The 13,518-nt window shown below is 53.7% G+C and overlaps 1 protein-coding gene across 1 annotated transcript in view; it reads left to right on the plus strand.

Moving 5' to 3' along the window:
- Nucleotides 1–12: 12 nt before the first annotated feature.
- LOC118769725 (rho GTPase-activating protein 21-like) overlaps nucleotides 13–13,518 on the plus strand; it is an 85,007-nt gene continuing 71,501 nt past the window's right edge. Inside the window, 1 exon segment of the mRNA XM_036517013.1 lies at nucleotides 13–100. Coding sequence (XP_036372906.1) covers nucleotides 17–100 — 84 coding nt within the window. The 5' untranslated portion in view covers nucleotides 13–16.

The following is a 13,518-nucleotide window of genomic DNA, read 5'->3' on the forward strand; positions in this document are numbered from 1 at the left end:
AGCCGCCACCGCCGCCATGGCTCACCTCAAAGTGCTGGACTGCATGATCAACCACAACTGGAGTCTGATCTGCAACCTGTACTGCGCCTGGAACAATCAGGTTGGTCCTCGTCCCGTCGTCCTCCCGCCTCGACCCGGGGGCTGCCGCTTTCAGTAGAGGGCTTAACCCCGCTTCCCTCAGCCTGCACGTCCAGCCAGAGCCGGCGCGTTTTTCGTTTCGAGTGTCCCCTGTCCTCCTGCGCGCACGTCTGCGATACCTGCCGTGTTAAGGGTTCGATTCGCTGTCCCGCTGTGGAATCTGAAACCGCACCTGGCACGGGCGCCGCTGGCCGCCCCCCGCCACCCCCCGCCTGGCCGAGCTCGCCCCGGCGTCCCGCTTCATCTCCACTCCAGCTGTCCCGCGCTCCTTTCGCTTCTCATTCCCCCTCAGAGCGGAGATTTCCTGCCGATAGGGTGAAGGATACGTTAGAGCGGAGTATCTCTCTCTCTGCCGCTTGCAAACCCAGGCCAGAGCTGTGGTGAGTGAGTTTATCAGAGGGGCAGACTGCGCCAGAGCCCAGCTCCGGCTCACTGTAGCGCCCGGCTTCAACACTGCACTCATTGTTCAGCCATTTTTTTTAACTGCATGATCTGAGGATGAAGTTATGGCGTGTCAGCTCTAATGTAGCCCTGGCCGGCTGGTAACCCCCCGGTATAATTTTAGCTGCGCTGTTTGCGTCCCACACCGCACTGATAGCCTCTGTTTGCTGCTGCCACAGCCTGCAGGAGCTCAGAGAGCCGCCTTAGTGTCAGCTGCAGCGTGACCTTCTGAAATATTCATGGCCGAGCACCTGGCAGTGCAGGAGGCCCTGCGATGCTCATGCGGACCGTCCCGTGTGTTAAAGGGGCTCGTACACACCCCGTCGGCTGCGGAGAAAAAGGAACGAGTCCCTAAATAAGTGGGGCTCCCTCAGACCGTCCCGTGCAGTAAAGGGGCTCTTAAACACACTGCAGCAAAGGGGACGAGTTGTTAAATGAGCGGGGCTTCTGCGGACCGTCCTGCACAAGGTGGCTCGTACACACACACACTGTCGGCAGCCACGAAAAGGGACGAGTCCCTAAATAAGTGGGGCTCTCTTGGATGCTCACGTGCCTTAAATGTCCTTGTAAACGTGCCGTGTAAAGGCCGCTGTCATGCAGCAGAGAGAAGGTACGAGTCTCTGCATAAGCAGGGCTCCCTCGGGCTCGGTAAAGGGGCTCGTAAACTCGCTGTGTAAAGCCCATCATCCGCGGCAGAGAGAGGGGGACGGAGGGGCCGCGTGTCCGCTACACGTCCGCAGTGCTGAGTTACGCGCGAGGCTCGCGGCTTTATTAAACCCTCAAAGAGAGGCATTAATTATTCATGGCGGCCCAGCAGTGAGGATCCCAATTATGCCGCTCTCCGGTTGCATCTGTGGGGCCGCCAGCTCTTAATTGGTCCACCTGCCTCTCCGCACCCTGGGCCTGCTCTTTGTTTGGCCCTGGGGGGGGGGTGCCTGGGGAGGGACGCTCACTCTCTCGCTCGCCCGCTCACATACTCGCAGGGATTAGACACAATGCCCCAGAGCAGCCTGGAGGGACAGAGAAAGACAGAAAGAGACGAGAGGTGGAGAGGAGAGATGGTGAGAGGGACAGAGATGAAGAGAGAGAGATGAGGGATGGGCACAGAGAGAAATGGACAAAAAGAGGGAGGAGGGACAGACGGAGAGAGACAGAAAGGCAAGAGATGGACAGAGAGATAGGAGGAATAGGCACAGAGAGAGGAAGGATGAACAGAGACAGAAAGGAGTGATGGACAAAGAGAGAGAGAGAAGGAGAGAGGGAGGAGGGATGGAGAGGTTGAGGACAGATGCACACAGAGAAAGGAAGGATGGACACAGAGTAAACGGAAGGAGGAACACGGAGAGGGAGAGAGAGGAAGGGAGAGAGAGAGAGACTGGAGGAGACATGTACAGACGGAGAGAGTAAGAGGTTACTGAGTTGAGAGATGGACAGAAAGGAGATAGGGGAGAGAGATGCATAGATGTTAGTGCAGCTATGACGTTTGAACTTTGAATTTCTAACAAAACAGGAAAAATTCCAAAAGTCAGGTGCCACGTTGATGTTATGCCCCTTATCAAGGCGTTTCACCTGAGTGGCTTAAGCAGGGTACCCAGCTGCATAAATCACAGGCTAACTGTAAGCCGTGGAAGTCACCCTGGATAGGAGCTGATAAGCAGTAGTAACTGGCTGAGGGTGACAGCTAGCAGAACGTGGCCGTTGTGAGGCGGAGAGGCGCAGGCAGGAGAGGGCCTAAAGCCGTTTGGAGAGCCGAATGGGGGTTCCTGAGTGGCTGTGAGGTGCTCTCCATCGTGGAGGGGGGTTTGGGGATTTTGGGGGGCTCTGCCACACAAGCATTTGCATGTGAAAGGTGGAGAAGTGGGTGGGGGCGGGGCGTTGTGAAGCTCAGGGATCCCTGCCCCTCCTGAGAGAGAGAGAGAGAGAGAGAGAGAGAGAGAGAGAAAAAGAGAGAGAGAGAGAGAGGGAGGCTGAGTCAGGGCCTGTCCTGGAAATGCTGCACTCCTCTCCCCCCTCTGACAGGACAGTGACCATGGCATTGAGTTTAAACAGGGGAACTTCACACAGCTCTCACTGAAGGGGAACTGGGGGGGGGGGGTGGTGGCTATTCCAATCTCTCCATTGAGCAGTATGTGTAGAGCTGCAGCTGTGTACTGTCCTAATGGCTGGAGTGTAGGATGGTGTTTGCCACAGCATTTCTGTGAACGGATGAGAAAGAAAGTATAGATGTTTAAAGTCAAAATCAACAACCACAATAAAAAAATGTGCAATCGGAACTTCTGAAGTCTGAAGTCAAAGCATTGAGAAAACCATCGACTTCAAAAGCAAATATTTCCTACTGAAGACTTCAAAGTAAATATTTGGGGCAGGAATTTGAGTGGGGGGTTTGAGGTTTTTTTTAGGGTTTGAAGTTCTGAATGGGGCGCTGCCTGTACCCTTCAGCTGTCCCCCTGCTGTGGGCATAGAGGCCTTTTGAAGTACAGTGATCAGAGCAGCCGGGGGGGGGTGACCCTGCCTTCTGTCCTAATGGCAGTGGGTTACCTACAGAAATCCCATGTTACTCCTTCCCACAGCCGTTCTACCCTTGAACAAGGTGCTTCAGAGGAACAGCTTCATTAAACAGCTGTGTGAGCAGGCGGCAGGTATAGAAGTAATCTGTGCGGCTCATCTGAGAGAAGGCCATACGCAGGTGGGGGCAAATTGGTGATATTCAGGGGAAGAGAGTCTATGTAAGGAATAGTGCGGGAGCTGGGTTACTGATGTGTTTTCTGGAAACGCCTCTTGTGCTGCACAGAGGTGCCCGTGTCACTGGCATCGGACTGTTCTCCCTGCTCCGTCACAGCTCCGGAAAGAGCTGCTGCAGCAAAGAATCCCCCCACCCCCCCGCCGTGACATGGGCTCGCGGAACAGAGGTGTCACCCGACACCCTTTCCGTCACGCTCTGCTTCTGAGCGCGGAGCAGCTGGAAGGTGTGCAGGAGCAGGTAGAGGGTAGGCAGAGAGAGGGAGAGAGAGTGCTGATTCACCGCAGCGTGTCCACCGTGATTGGGGGAGGGGGAAGGAGGGAGGGGGGAGGAGGAGGAGGAGGAGGAGGAGGGGAGCGAACCCAGGCTGCGGATTAGAGCGCGGAGCCACGACCGTGCTGGAGATTACCTTCCCCTCTCCGTTCGTTATCATCCACGGCCGCCCACTCCGGCAGGGATCAATAATGGCCCCCCCCCGCCCCAGCCTGGCCGCGTGAAGGGGAACAGGTGCGTGTATGAGGGGAGGGGGGCGGGATCCGAATCGCTGCCCGCCCTAACTGGCCCCCGTCAGCGCAGGGGAAAAGCTCAGCTGAAAACCAGGCAGGCTTTTTGGTGCAGTGCAGAAGGGGGCGTGTTTGTGGGAGTGTCAGCCCCTCCCCCTCCCCCCTCTCTCCCAGAGAGGAGAAGCAGAGATAGCGCAGCCCGCTGCAGGAGGGAGCGTTGCCATGACGACCGCACGCCCGCGCGACAGAGAGCAGCCCTCCTCTCTCACCTGCGATGGCGGGTTCCCTCACGCGGGAAGGGGGGGGAGATTGATCTGCGGGTTTCCATCCCTCTCCCTTCGTTTCAGCCCCTCTCTTCCTCCTCTGGCACCTTCCCTTTCCGTTCAAACATGGCCGCCTCTCTGTAGCTGCTTCTGTCAGCAGCCTCATGCATTGTAACCAACCGCCCACCCCGGATCCGGAGTGTCATTCTGTGCATGTGGGGCACGACCTGGCGGCTCATATTCAGAGCTGAGGGGAGAGAGGGCTCCTCTTTCAGCCTCATAGACCTCTGGAGAAAGTGTGGGCTCATCTTATCTCTTCTGATACAGACAGGCAGCCATCTTTGACGCTTTTTATGTCATACGCAGTGGCTGTTTCCAGCGACAGTCTCGCACCGACTCAGTGGATTTTGAGATGGAAACTGAGAGAACTCAGGGGTTGGGGATAGTCAGTTGGAACGAATTACAGGAGAGGAGTGGGTCATAAATACAAGGGGCCTGCCTCTCGCTGTATGGAGCGAACTCTTAAAGTTTGACTTACCAAATCGCATCCATCTGTTATTTTTGTGCGATTCTTTTTTTTTTTTTAAATGTCCGTGGCATGCCAAAGATGAGGCCTCACCAGTATAGTATTTCCTGTCTCCGAGCAACAGACAGCTGACCCGCCCAGTCAGGCGAGACCGGGGGCCAGAGAATGGCCTTTTATTCCTTCCAGCTGGGCTGGGAGGGGCCGCTGCATCTGCTGTGCGGCCCGGTGTGTCCGGTGCCCCCGCGGCCTGTCACGGGTCCGCGCATGTGGACGCGTGTCTGCGTGTGCATGCGCGTGTGTGACGTGCAGTGAATGTGTGTCTAGAGTGCGTTGAGCGTGTCTGTGTATGTGTAAAGTGTGTGTGTTTCAAGTGTGGAGCATGTGTTTGCATGTGTGCTAATGTGGAGTGTAGCATAGTGGTTAAGGAGCATGACTAGTAACTAAAAGGTTGCTGGTTCGATTCCCCGCTGGTGCACTGCAGCTGTACCCTTGAACAAGGTACTTAACCCCCAATTGCCTCAGTAAACATCCAGCTGTATAAATGGATAACATTGTAAAAAAAAAAACTGTAACCCATGTGTGCCGCTCTGGTAAATGCCAGTAATATAAAATGTAAATATAGTGTGTTTTTGTAAGGTGCAGCATATATGTCCTTGTATGTATGTTGATAGATACAAGGGTGTGCCTGTGTGCGTGTGCGCAGTACAGAGGTCACTCGAGGCTGTGCTGGAGGTGACAGCTCTCTAGCCTCTCCTCCCCCTGCAATCCGGGCCTCCATTCCTCCCGCATTCCTCTCCAGTACAGATATGAAGCGCACGGCAGCGTCCTCCCTCCCTGCCCTCACGCCCGCCGCGCCGCCCCGGCCTCAGGTGCTCCAGCCGGCAGATGGCCTTCCTCATTACCTTCAGCTGTAAACGCCCTGCATTACAGACTCCTCTTTATCGTCCGTCGGGCTTGTACTCATTACACAAGCAAGTGCGCCGACACGAGCCGGCTCCAGATGGCACTTTAAAATGCAGCGCGAACGGCACCTGCGAACAGCGCTTGAATGTGAGATCTGTGTTTTTCACACTCTCAAACTTCTGTGTTCTGGGAAAATGACACTGATGTAAAGCTCACAGTTAAACCTCCGCAGCCTGATGCAGTTAAAAAAAAAAAAAATGTTTTTGCTTGTTTTGCCAGCGGTGTTGTCAAGGCCAGCTTGCCCCAGTTTAGTAGGGCTACTGTTTTATTAGTTTGTTTACATCTGCAGTGTGGATAGCTCAGCTTCGCCCCAGGGTAGAAATACACCGTTCCTTCTAACGGGTTGAAATGGTAGTGCTTAGGGTGGTCACCATGGTTCAAAGTCCTTACCGCAACCTCTCTCTGCTCCCTCTTGTACGCCCGTAGGTTAGACTGGTACAAAACTTCCCTGTTTCTTTAAACTCCGCGTTTTCATTGGGTGGTTACGCTCCCCTCTAATTCAGCCCAATTATTCCATTAGGTGGTAAACTAGACGTGAAGAGGGACGGTTAAGGCACGTGGCTGGGGTGTGTGCTGGAGGTTGCTGTAGCGAGTGCGACCCTGCTGTGTAACGGCTGGCTCTTTCAGATCCGCTGTCGCAATTGCGCCGTGCTCTGCTGGTAATGGCGGTAAATTCCCCCTCTTGGCGTTAGCGATTTCAAATGTGTGACGGCCGTGGAGAGGAGCGGGATGTCGGGGTCCTGACTCAGACCTGCGCTGCGAGGGGCAGTCCTCTGGGTAGCTTGTGGTCAGGGGGAAAGGGGTCCGGTGTAGACTCTTTCCCCTGAATTCAGCTCCAGGCTTCCACGTAAAAATGTGGTTTTTCTGTGAATCCGGGACTCTTTCCTGCCATTGTAGCAGGTGCCATTCTTCCCAACACTCCTGATGGTTTCTTTCCCAGCTTGACTTGATTTCTTTCATAACCCTCTGAGGGTAAACTCCATCTGCACCCTTAGACCAATGCAGACGCCTGTCCCTGAGTCACTCAATTCCAGCATGGATGCACGATGAGAAAATCACGCTCGTCTGAAAGGAATTGCTCTCATGCAGTTTGAGGCAGTCATGTGGTACTGGTATTGAATCATTGTTTTCGTTCTTTTATGTGGTATGCAATGTTGCTTCACTCTCAAATCTCCGCCCGGTCTGACAACCTCCTTTCATCTTTGGGATTAATAAACTATATTAGATTCTCTTCTGTTTTGTTTTGTTCTTTTCTACTGAAGACAAAAGGTTGTGTTTGCTGAGTGTGTGGTCCTCTCATCATTTACTCAGTAAAGGGAAATATGACCAGCTTCCTGTTGTTGTGAGAGACGGGCTGAATTGAAGCATTAAAGGAGGAGACAGTTGATGCTCATGAACCCCAAAACATGTAAACATATTTGTGTTTTAAAGCAGACGCCTGTGCGTGTGGTATTTTCTGGGTAAAGCGATAGGTTAGCATAGCATAGCGTAGGTTATCCTCGTTTTCCCGCTGATGGATTGGACGTGATTGAAGAGAGCGATTGACATCGGGAAGGTGGTGTCGAATTTCTCAGCCAATCGTAAAACTCCGCTCAACCGTTGAGGCGAAGAAGGCGGTGCGTGTCAGTGCTGGAGTGATGCATTGCTGTTTGGCTGTAGAGAAGTGCTTCGAGAGCTTGTTTAGCAAACACAAACTAACCTGGAGGTGCGGGTTAAAACGGCTTTGCTTTCAGGAAAGCTAATGAGGGGGAGACGAACGGCCTTAGTGCCTCCTGAATGCCAGGGCGGTGCGCCTTTCTCCTCCGTTTCAGCACAGGCTCTCAGCTGTCGGATTGCCTCCTTTCCTGCGGCGTTCCCTGCTGGTGTGCCACGCCGTTTCTGGCGTGGCGGGGTCTCACAGCAACTCTGTAACAGTGCATTTCTTCTGCTCCGTTGTCATGTCAGTCTCTGTTACTGCGTCATTCTGGACGGGGTCCTGGCAGTGCTTAATGTCACCAGGCGTATGTGGAGATGTTTAGAATGCCTTCACTGGACGCTGCAGCTTTCAGTGTCCTCTTACATTCCTCTAGACCCTGAACAGATCCTCCTTGTCAGCAGTGCACCATGTTGAGCAGTTTCAAATGTCTGAAGTGCTTTCGGTTTCACTGCGTGTATTTCCATTTCCCACCCTTTCCGGGTCTGTCCGTGTTGAGGTTTTCCGCAGCGGAGGATGCTAATGTGCTACGCTGGCCTTTAGCCTTTCGTGTGCAGAGCGCAGTGTGGGGATGATTAGCGCGGACGAGCTGAGCTCAGCAGCAGCCCTGGTTTTAAAGTCTGCAGGGAGGAGTCCCCTGATGCTGGAGATGGTGCGATGAGTTTGGCATGCTCTTTGCGGGCAGGCGTGACAGCGCGTGACACGCCTGCCCGCAGTTCCTCGGTCCTGTTTGCCGGGCTCCAGCTTGGCTGTGTAGCTGAAGTGGGTGGCTTCAGTTCCCCCAGGCAGAACAGAACAGGCTGCGGAAAAGCTGGCAAAAGCAGAACTCAGCAGTTCTAGATCATGGTTCCTGGTTCAGTGTCCGACAGTGGAGAACCCCCGGTTCTGCTGCTTTCCCCAGTCCCAACCCCCCCCCCCCCCCCCCCACCCACCCAAACCTTGGGGTATGTTGTGACAGAACTGCTGTCCAGACTCATTACCCCCCCCTTCTCTGGGGTTTGGAACACCCCAAAAACTGCATGACCTGGCAGTCTGTGTCCTGCTTTGAATTCTGCTTGGCAAGGGGAAAAAGAGAGAGAGACAGAGAGAGACACAGGCTGGCCCTGCTAGTGTGAGCTGAGGTCCTGCTGCCCTCAGTAAACTGCAGCATGCTCTTCTGGGTCAGCACTAATCTGTCAGACGGATTGCGAAAAAGACCCCAAATACACGGCACTGTCTGTAGTCATTAACGATTAGAGACATTAACTGTTACGAAAAGCCTTACATGGTGGTCTGTGTGCGTTTTTATGCCTGCGTGCATGCGGGTGTGTGTTTGTTTTTTCCTCTGTGTTTATGTGTCTCTGTGCGGACGTGTTTGTGTTTGTGTCTGTGTATGTGTCTGTGTATGTACGTGTGTGTATGTATGTGGCTGTGCGGAGCAGGCTGGGGGTGACATGTGGTGCCCACATTTCCCTGCTCACGGCCCAGCCTCGTCATGGAGGAATGCCCCCGGTCCTTCCCCCCAGTCCTGCCCCCCGGTCCTTCCCCCCGGTCCTGTCCCCCGTCCTGCCCTTGTCTTTGCCATGTCCAAAAGTGTGGCAGTGGCCCCTTCTCCACTCACAGTCCTGCACAGACCAATTTGTGCAGATGTTCTGCAGGGCCTGATAGGCTGTAGGTAGGTTGTCTGTGGGCAGATATTCTGCAGGGCCTGATAGGCTGTAGGTAGGTTGTCTGTGGGCAGATATTCTGCAGGGCCTGATAGGCTGTAGGTAGGTTGTCTGACCCTCAGCCTTTGTGAAGGACAATCTCTCTTTTTTCAGAGAGGTGCTGGAATGGTGGTGTTGCACGGCCTGACCTGTGATATGAGGACATGTTTGATGTAGGGTGATTTAGGGGCGAGTGCATTTGCTATAGGCTTCCCCTCATCAGGACTTTGGAAGGTGATTTTCTTGGGGCTGTAGTTTGTAACTGATACTCATTTTATTTGATGCGCATAGCTGTTTGTTATTGTTTGTAATAGCATCTGTTTTGTTGACGTTCGTAGCAACATTGTTTTTGTTGATACTCCTAGCAACATCTGACGTTTATTTGCTCAGCTGTATCATATTTGTCTGTTTTTGTTGATGTTCGCAGCAGTGTCATTTTTATTAATAGTCCGCTGCCACTGTATTGCAGAATGCTCCGGGCGGCTGTGTACAGTGAAAAAGGGCCACCCCTCGTGCGTGTGGGAATGGTTTGCTCCAGGCAAGAGATAAATAGACAAATAGACAGGGAAGCTCCTTACGCAACGTGTCAAAGCGTCAATTTAGGATTTATCGTAGCTTTATGCCTTTGCATGCCAGCCAACGGAGTGAAAATGCACTGCAGTGAGGGGATTTAAAATAAGTCAGCGTCAAGCTGAAGTCATTATTTGTAGTGCTGCAGCATTAAGAGCTCTGTCCACCTCTCAGCGTCAGGTCCACCTTAGGTCAGTGTGTGTCCCCTTTGCTGATGGGGAAAAAAGCGAACCCTGGCAACCACAGATCGGTTTCGAATCGGAACTCCACACAGTGACGCTGGTTAGGCTTGCTTCCCTGTGAGAGTGACCGCCTTACTGGATCAGGCTAAAGCCGTCCACGGCCCTGTTTTCACTTATGAAAGGATTAATTCTGTGAAATGACCACCCTGCTACGCTTGTGTAAGGATTAGGCTGGTAGGAAGGCCACGACCCTCTGTTTACCTGTGAAAGGGTTAGTCCTGTAAGATGACCATGGCCCTGTTATCTCTTATGAAGGGATTAAGCGTGCAGGGGAACAATGTATTGATCTTGATCCTTGATCCATCTACTGTCTCACTGCTCTCTTTCTTCCCTGTGCCCAACCCCTGTGTGCCATTCCCTTTACCTCCCTGTGTCCAACCCCTGTGTGCCATTCCCTTTACCTCCCTGTGCCCAACCCCTGTGTGCCATTCCCTTTACCTCCCTGTGCCCAACCCCTGTGTGCCATTCCCTTTACCTCCCTGTGTCCAATCACTGTGTGCCATTCCCTTTACCTCCCTGTGTCCAATCACTGTGTGCCATTCCCTTTACCTCCCTGTGCCCAACCCCTGTGCCATTCCCTTTACCTCCCTGTGCCCAACCCCTGTGTGCCATTCCCTTTACCTCCCTGTGCCCAATCACTGTGCCATTCTCTTTACCTCCCTGTGCCCAATCCCTGTGCCATTCCCTTTACCTCCCTGTGCCCAATCAGTGTCTGCCATTCCCTTTACCTCCCTGTGCCTCCCCCTACACTAGTTTAGCACTTAACTCAGTATCTTACTGACCTCTTGTAATACTTCTCAATGACCACTCCTAGCATAGCGATGCACCTGTGCTAAATGGCGTAATGTAATGCAATGACCTGCACTCCTGTCCTGATCAGCTGTGGGACCGTGGGACCATGAGGCAGGTGCTTCCCAGTCCTCTCCCCCTCCGCTTTGATGCCAGCCATTAGCCACAGAGACCAGGTCAAACCCATGCATTTCAAAGCCCCAGCTTTCAAAGGCTCTGCAGTTGCTGAGAAAGAACAGTGAGCCTTGATTCACAGCACTCCTCCAAAAAGCACAAGATCTGCAATGATGAAGTAATAACATTAAGTGATTTGGAAGTGTTTAGCTAGCTAGTTGAGACAGACATCTGTTTGTCTCTTCCGGCTGTTGTTTTGCTAGTCTTATCTTACCATCTTCTAGTGAATCTTTGATTATCAACAAAGAATGAGGTTCTGACAGTCTGTGTTTTATGTGTGTGCGCGTGTGTATGCAAGTATGTGTGTGTGTTTGCATATATTCAAAGGTTTAATGGGGGCAGCTAAGGAAAGCAGTCATTTATTTAGCTATCTTCACGTTTCCTGATAGTGTAGCATTATCTGCAGGTCTGATTTGCCTGTCCGTGTTTTCCGTGTGAGTGCACACATCAGATTGGCAAATCGCAGCGGTCTGGAAACTCGTTGAGCCACGCTGCCATTTAAAGTTTGACCGCCGGACTTTCTCCTGTCTCTCCAGCTCGTTTTCAGCGGCGGTTCAGCTGCGGGGATTCGCAGTTTGAATGGGTTTTGTTTCCTTCACCCTTACTCCACCAGGTAATGTCATCCCCTCCCTCTGTGCAGGGCACACGGCTTTCTGTCGCCCTGATTTTATTTGAGGACTCGTTTCCTTGCGGCTCGGAGGCGCAGGTCTGGACGGCACACGGTTTGAAAGCCGGCCTTCCGTGTGCGGCGGCCAGCCGCCAGAAACGCTCATCTCTCACGCCTTTTTGTGCGCTGGGGAGGGGGTCACGCGAGGAGAGAGCCGAGAGCCGCGGTGCTGTCGATAAGACTAAGGCTCTGAGCGCCTGATCCTGCTTGTCTTCTTTTAAGTGTCTCTGCCCCCCCCCACTCCCCACATCCCGCTCCCCACATCCCGCTCCCTGCTTTAATGTGCCTTAAGAGGCAGAGAGATGGAAGGGGATGGAGAGAGAGAGGAATGTGGAGAGGGAGTGAGGGAGATGGAGGAGATGAAAGGAGAGCGGGAGGGGAGAGAGAGAGATGGGGCGGGGAGAGAGTGAAAGTGAGATGGCGAGATAGAAAGATTGAGAGAGATATGGAGACAGAGTGAAACTGAAAGATGGAGAGAAAGTGAGATGGAAAGATTGGCGGGGCGATGGAGAGAGCGTGAGATGGAGGGAGGGAGATGGAAAGATTGAGGGAGAGACGGAGTGTGACAGCAGGATAGAAAGGTTGAGAGAGAGATGAGAGAGAGAGACTGAAATGAAAAGGCAGAGAGAGTGAGGCAGAGGGAGAGAGTGACAGGGAGATTGAGGGAGATCTGACAGCTTGGCTGAGCCGGGCTGGGCCTGTGTGCCTCTGATCTAGCGCTGCCTGCCGCCAGATTAGAGTCAGATTTGCGCTTAATCAGAGCTCTGGCCACGGGCGCCGTTTGGCGGAGTCAGTCCGAGGAGCCATCTGTCCTTCAATCTGTGCTCCTGAGCCCTGCGCCTGGTGCTGAGTCACTGCGGAGTGGTACCGCTGGCCCGGTGCGTGGCTGAACGGGTCTGACGTCTGTACAGGAACCGCGAGCGGGTGCTGTTAACGTGTGATCAGAGAGAGGGAGATTAAAGAAAACAGAGCCGGCGGCGGCTCGCGGAATCGGCCGGTCCGTGAGCTTCCTGTCTGAGAGGCGCTGGCTCTCGCCCGGCTCCACAGGGGCTGGCAGCTCCGAGAAGCAGCTGAGGGGGCAGCGGTGTGTCGGCAGTGAGAGGAGGAACCGCGTCTCCGGCGTGGCACACAGCGGGGTTAGCCAATCGCTGATGCCGCTGAGCGGCCCTGCCCGCTGCTGATTGGACCAGTGAAAGGACAGGGCGTCTCCACGGGACTTACAGTGATATATGGTGGGATATGTGAATGTGCTCTTCTGTCAGCTGCATACTGCTACAGTGGTAAGAAGCAGGGCTCGCAACTGAAAGGTTGCTGGCTCGATTACACGCTGGGGCACTGCTGCTGTACCCTTGGGCAAGACACTTAACCTACAATTGCCGCAGTAAACATCCAGCTGTATAAATAGATAACATTGTAACCTATGTAAGTTGCTCTTGAGAATAGCGTTTGCTAAATGACAATAATTTAATGTAGTAATAGCCACCCGATGACACAGCCCAGACCCAGGCTGGTGATTGCTGGGACACAGAGCACGGCCTACATGCTCGGAGCCAGTTGGCAGGTCTGGACGGGCGTGTTTCGGGCACACGTGATGTGCCATCCCGCTGGTCCCATCGCGCAAGGCTTAGTGAGGCAGTGTATAAGCGGTGTCGCCCCCTGCAGGCCAAACGAGGGCATCTGGCAGGTCTGGGGCTCTCCTGCAGGTGCCCTGGCCAGGTGCAGAGCAGCCGCCGGTCCCTGCGAGAGTCACCGGGTCACGGCGCTGGCTCTCCCCGGGCTCCGCCCGTCTGGGAGTCATGTAATACACCGGTCCGTGTCTACAGACAGCACCCCTCCCCCCGCCGTCCATATATGGCACTGCTCTGAGATGAGCTCAGCTGAGCTCCTCCTTCTGATTAATGATTTTTGTCTGCTCCTAGATGACACACACATCCATAGACACAAAGCACACGTACCCATGCGCGTGCACACACACACACACACACACACAGACATACACGCACATACAGACACAAAGCACACGTGCACACGCGCGCACACGCACATACAGACACAAAGCACACATACACGCACATACAGACACAAAGCACACGTACACACACACACACACACACACACACACAC

The sequence above is a fragment of the Megalops cyprinoides genome, chromosome 2 (assembly GCF_013368585.1).
Source record: "Megalops cyprinoides isolate fMegCyp1 chromosome 2, fMegCyp1.pri, whole genome shotgun sequence".
In the NCBI taxonomy this organism is placed as follows: domain Eukaryota; kingdom Metazoa; phylum Chordata; class Actinopteri; order Elopiformes; family Megalopidae; genus Megalops; species Megalops cyprinoides.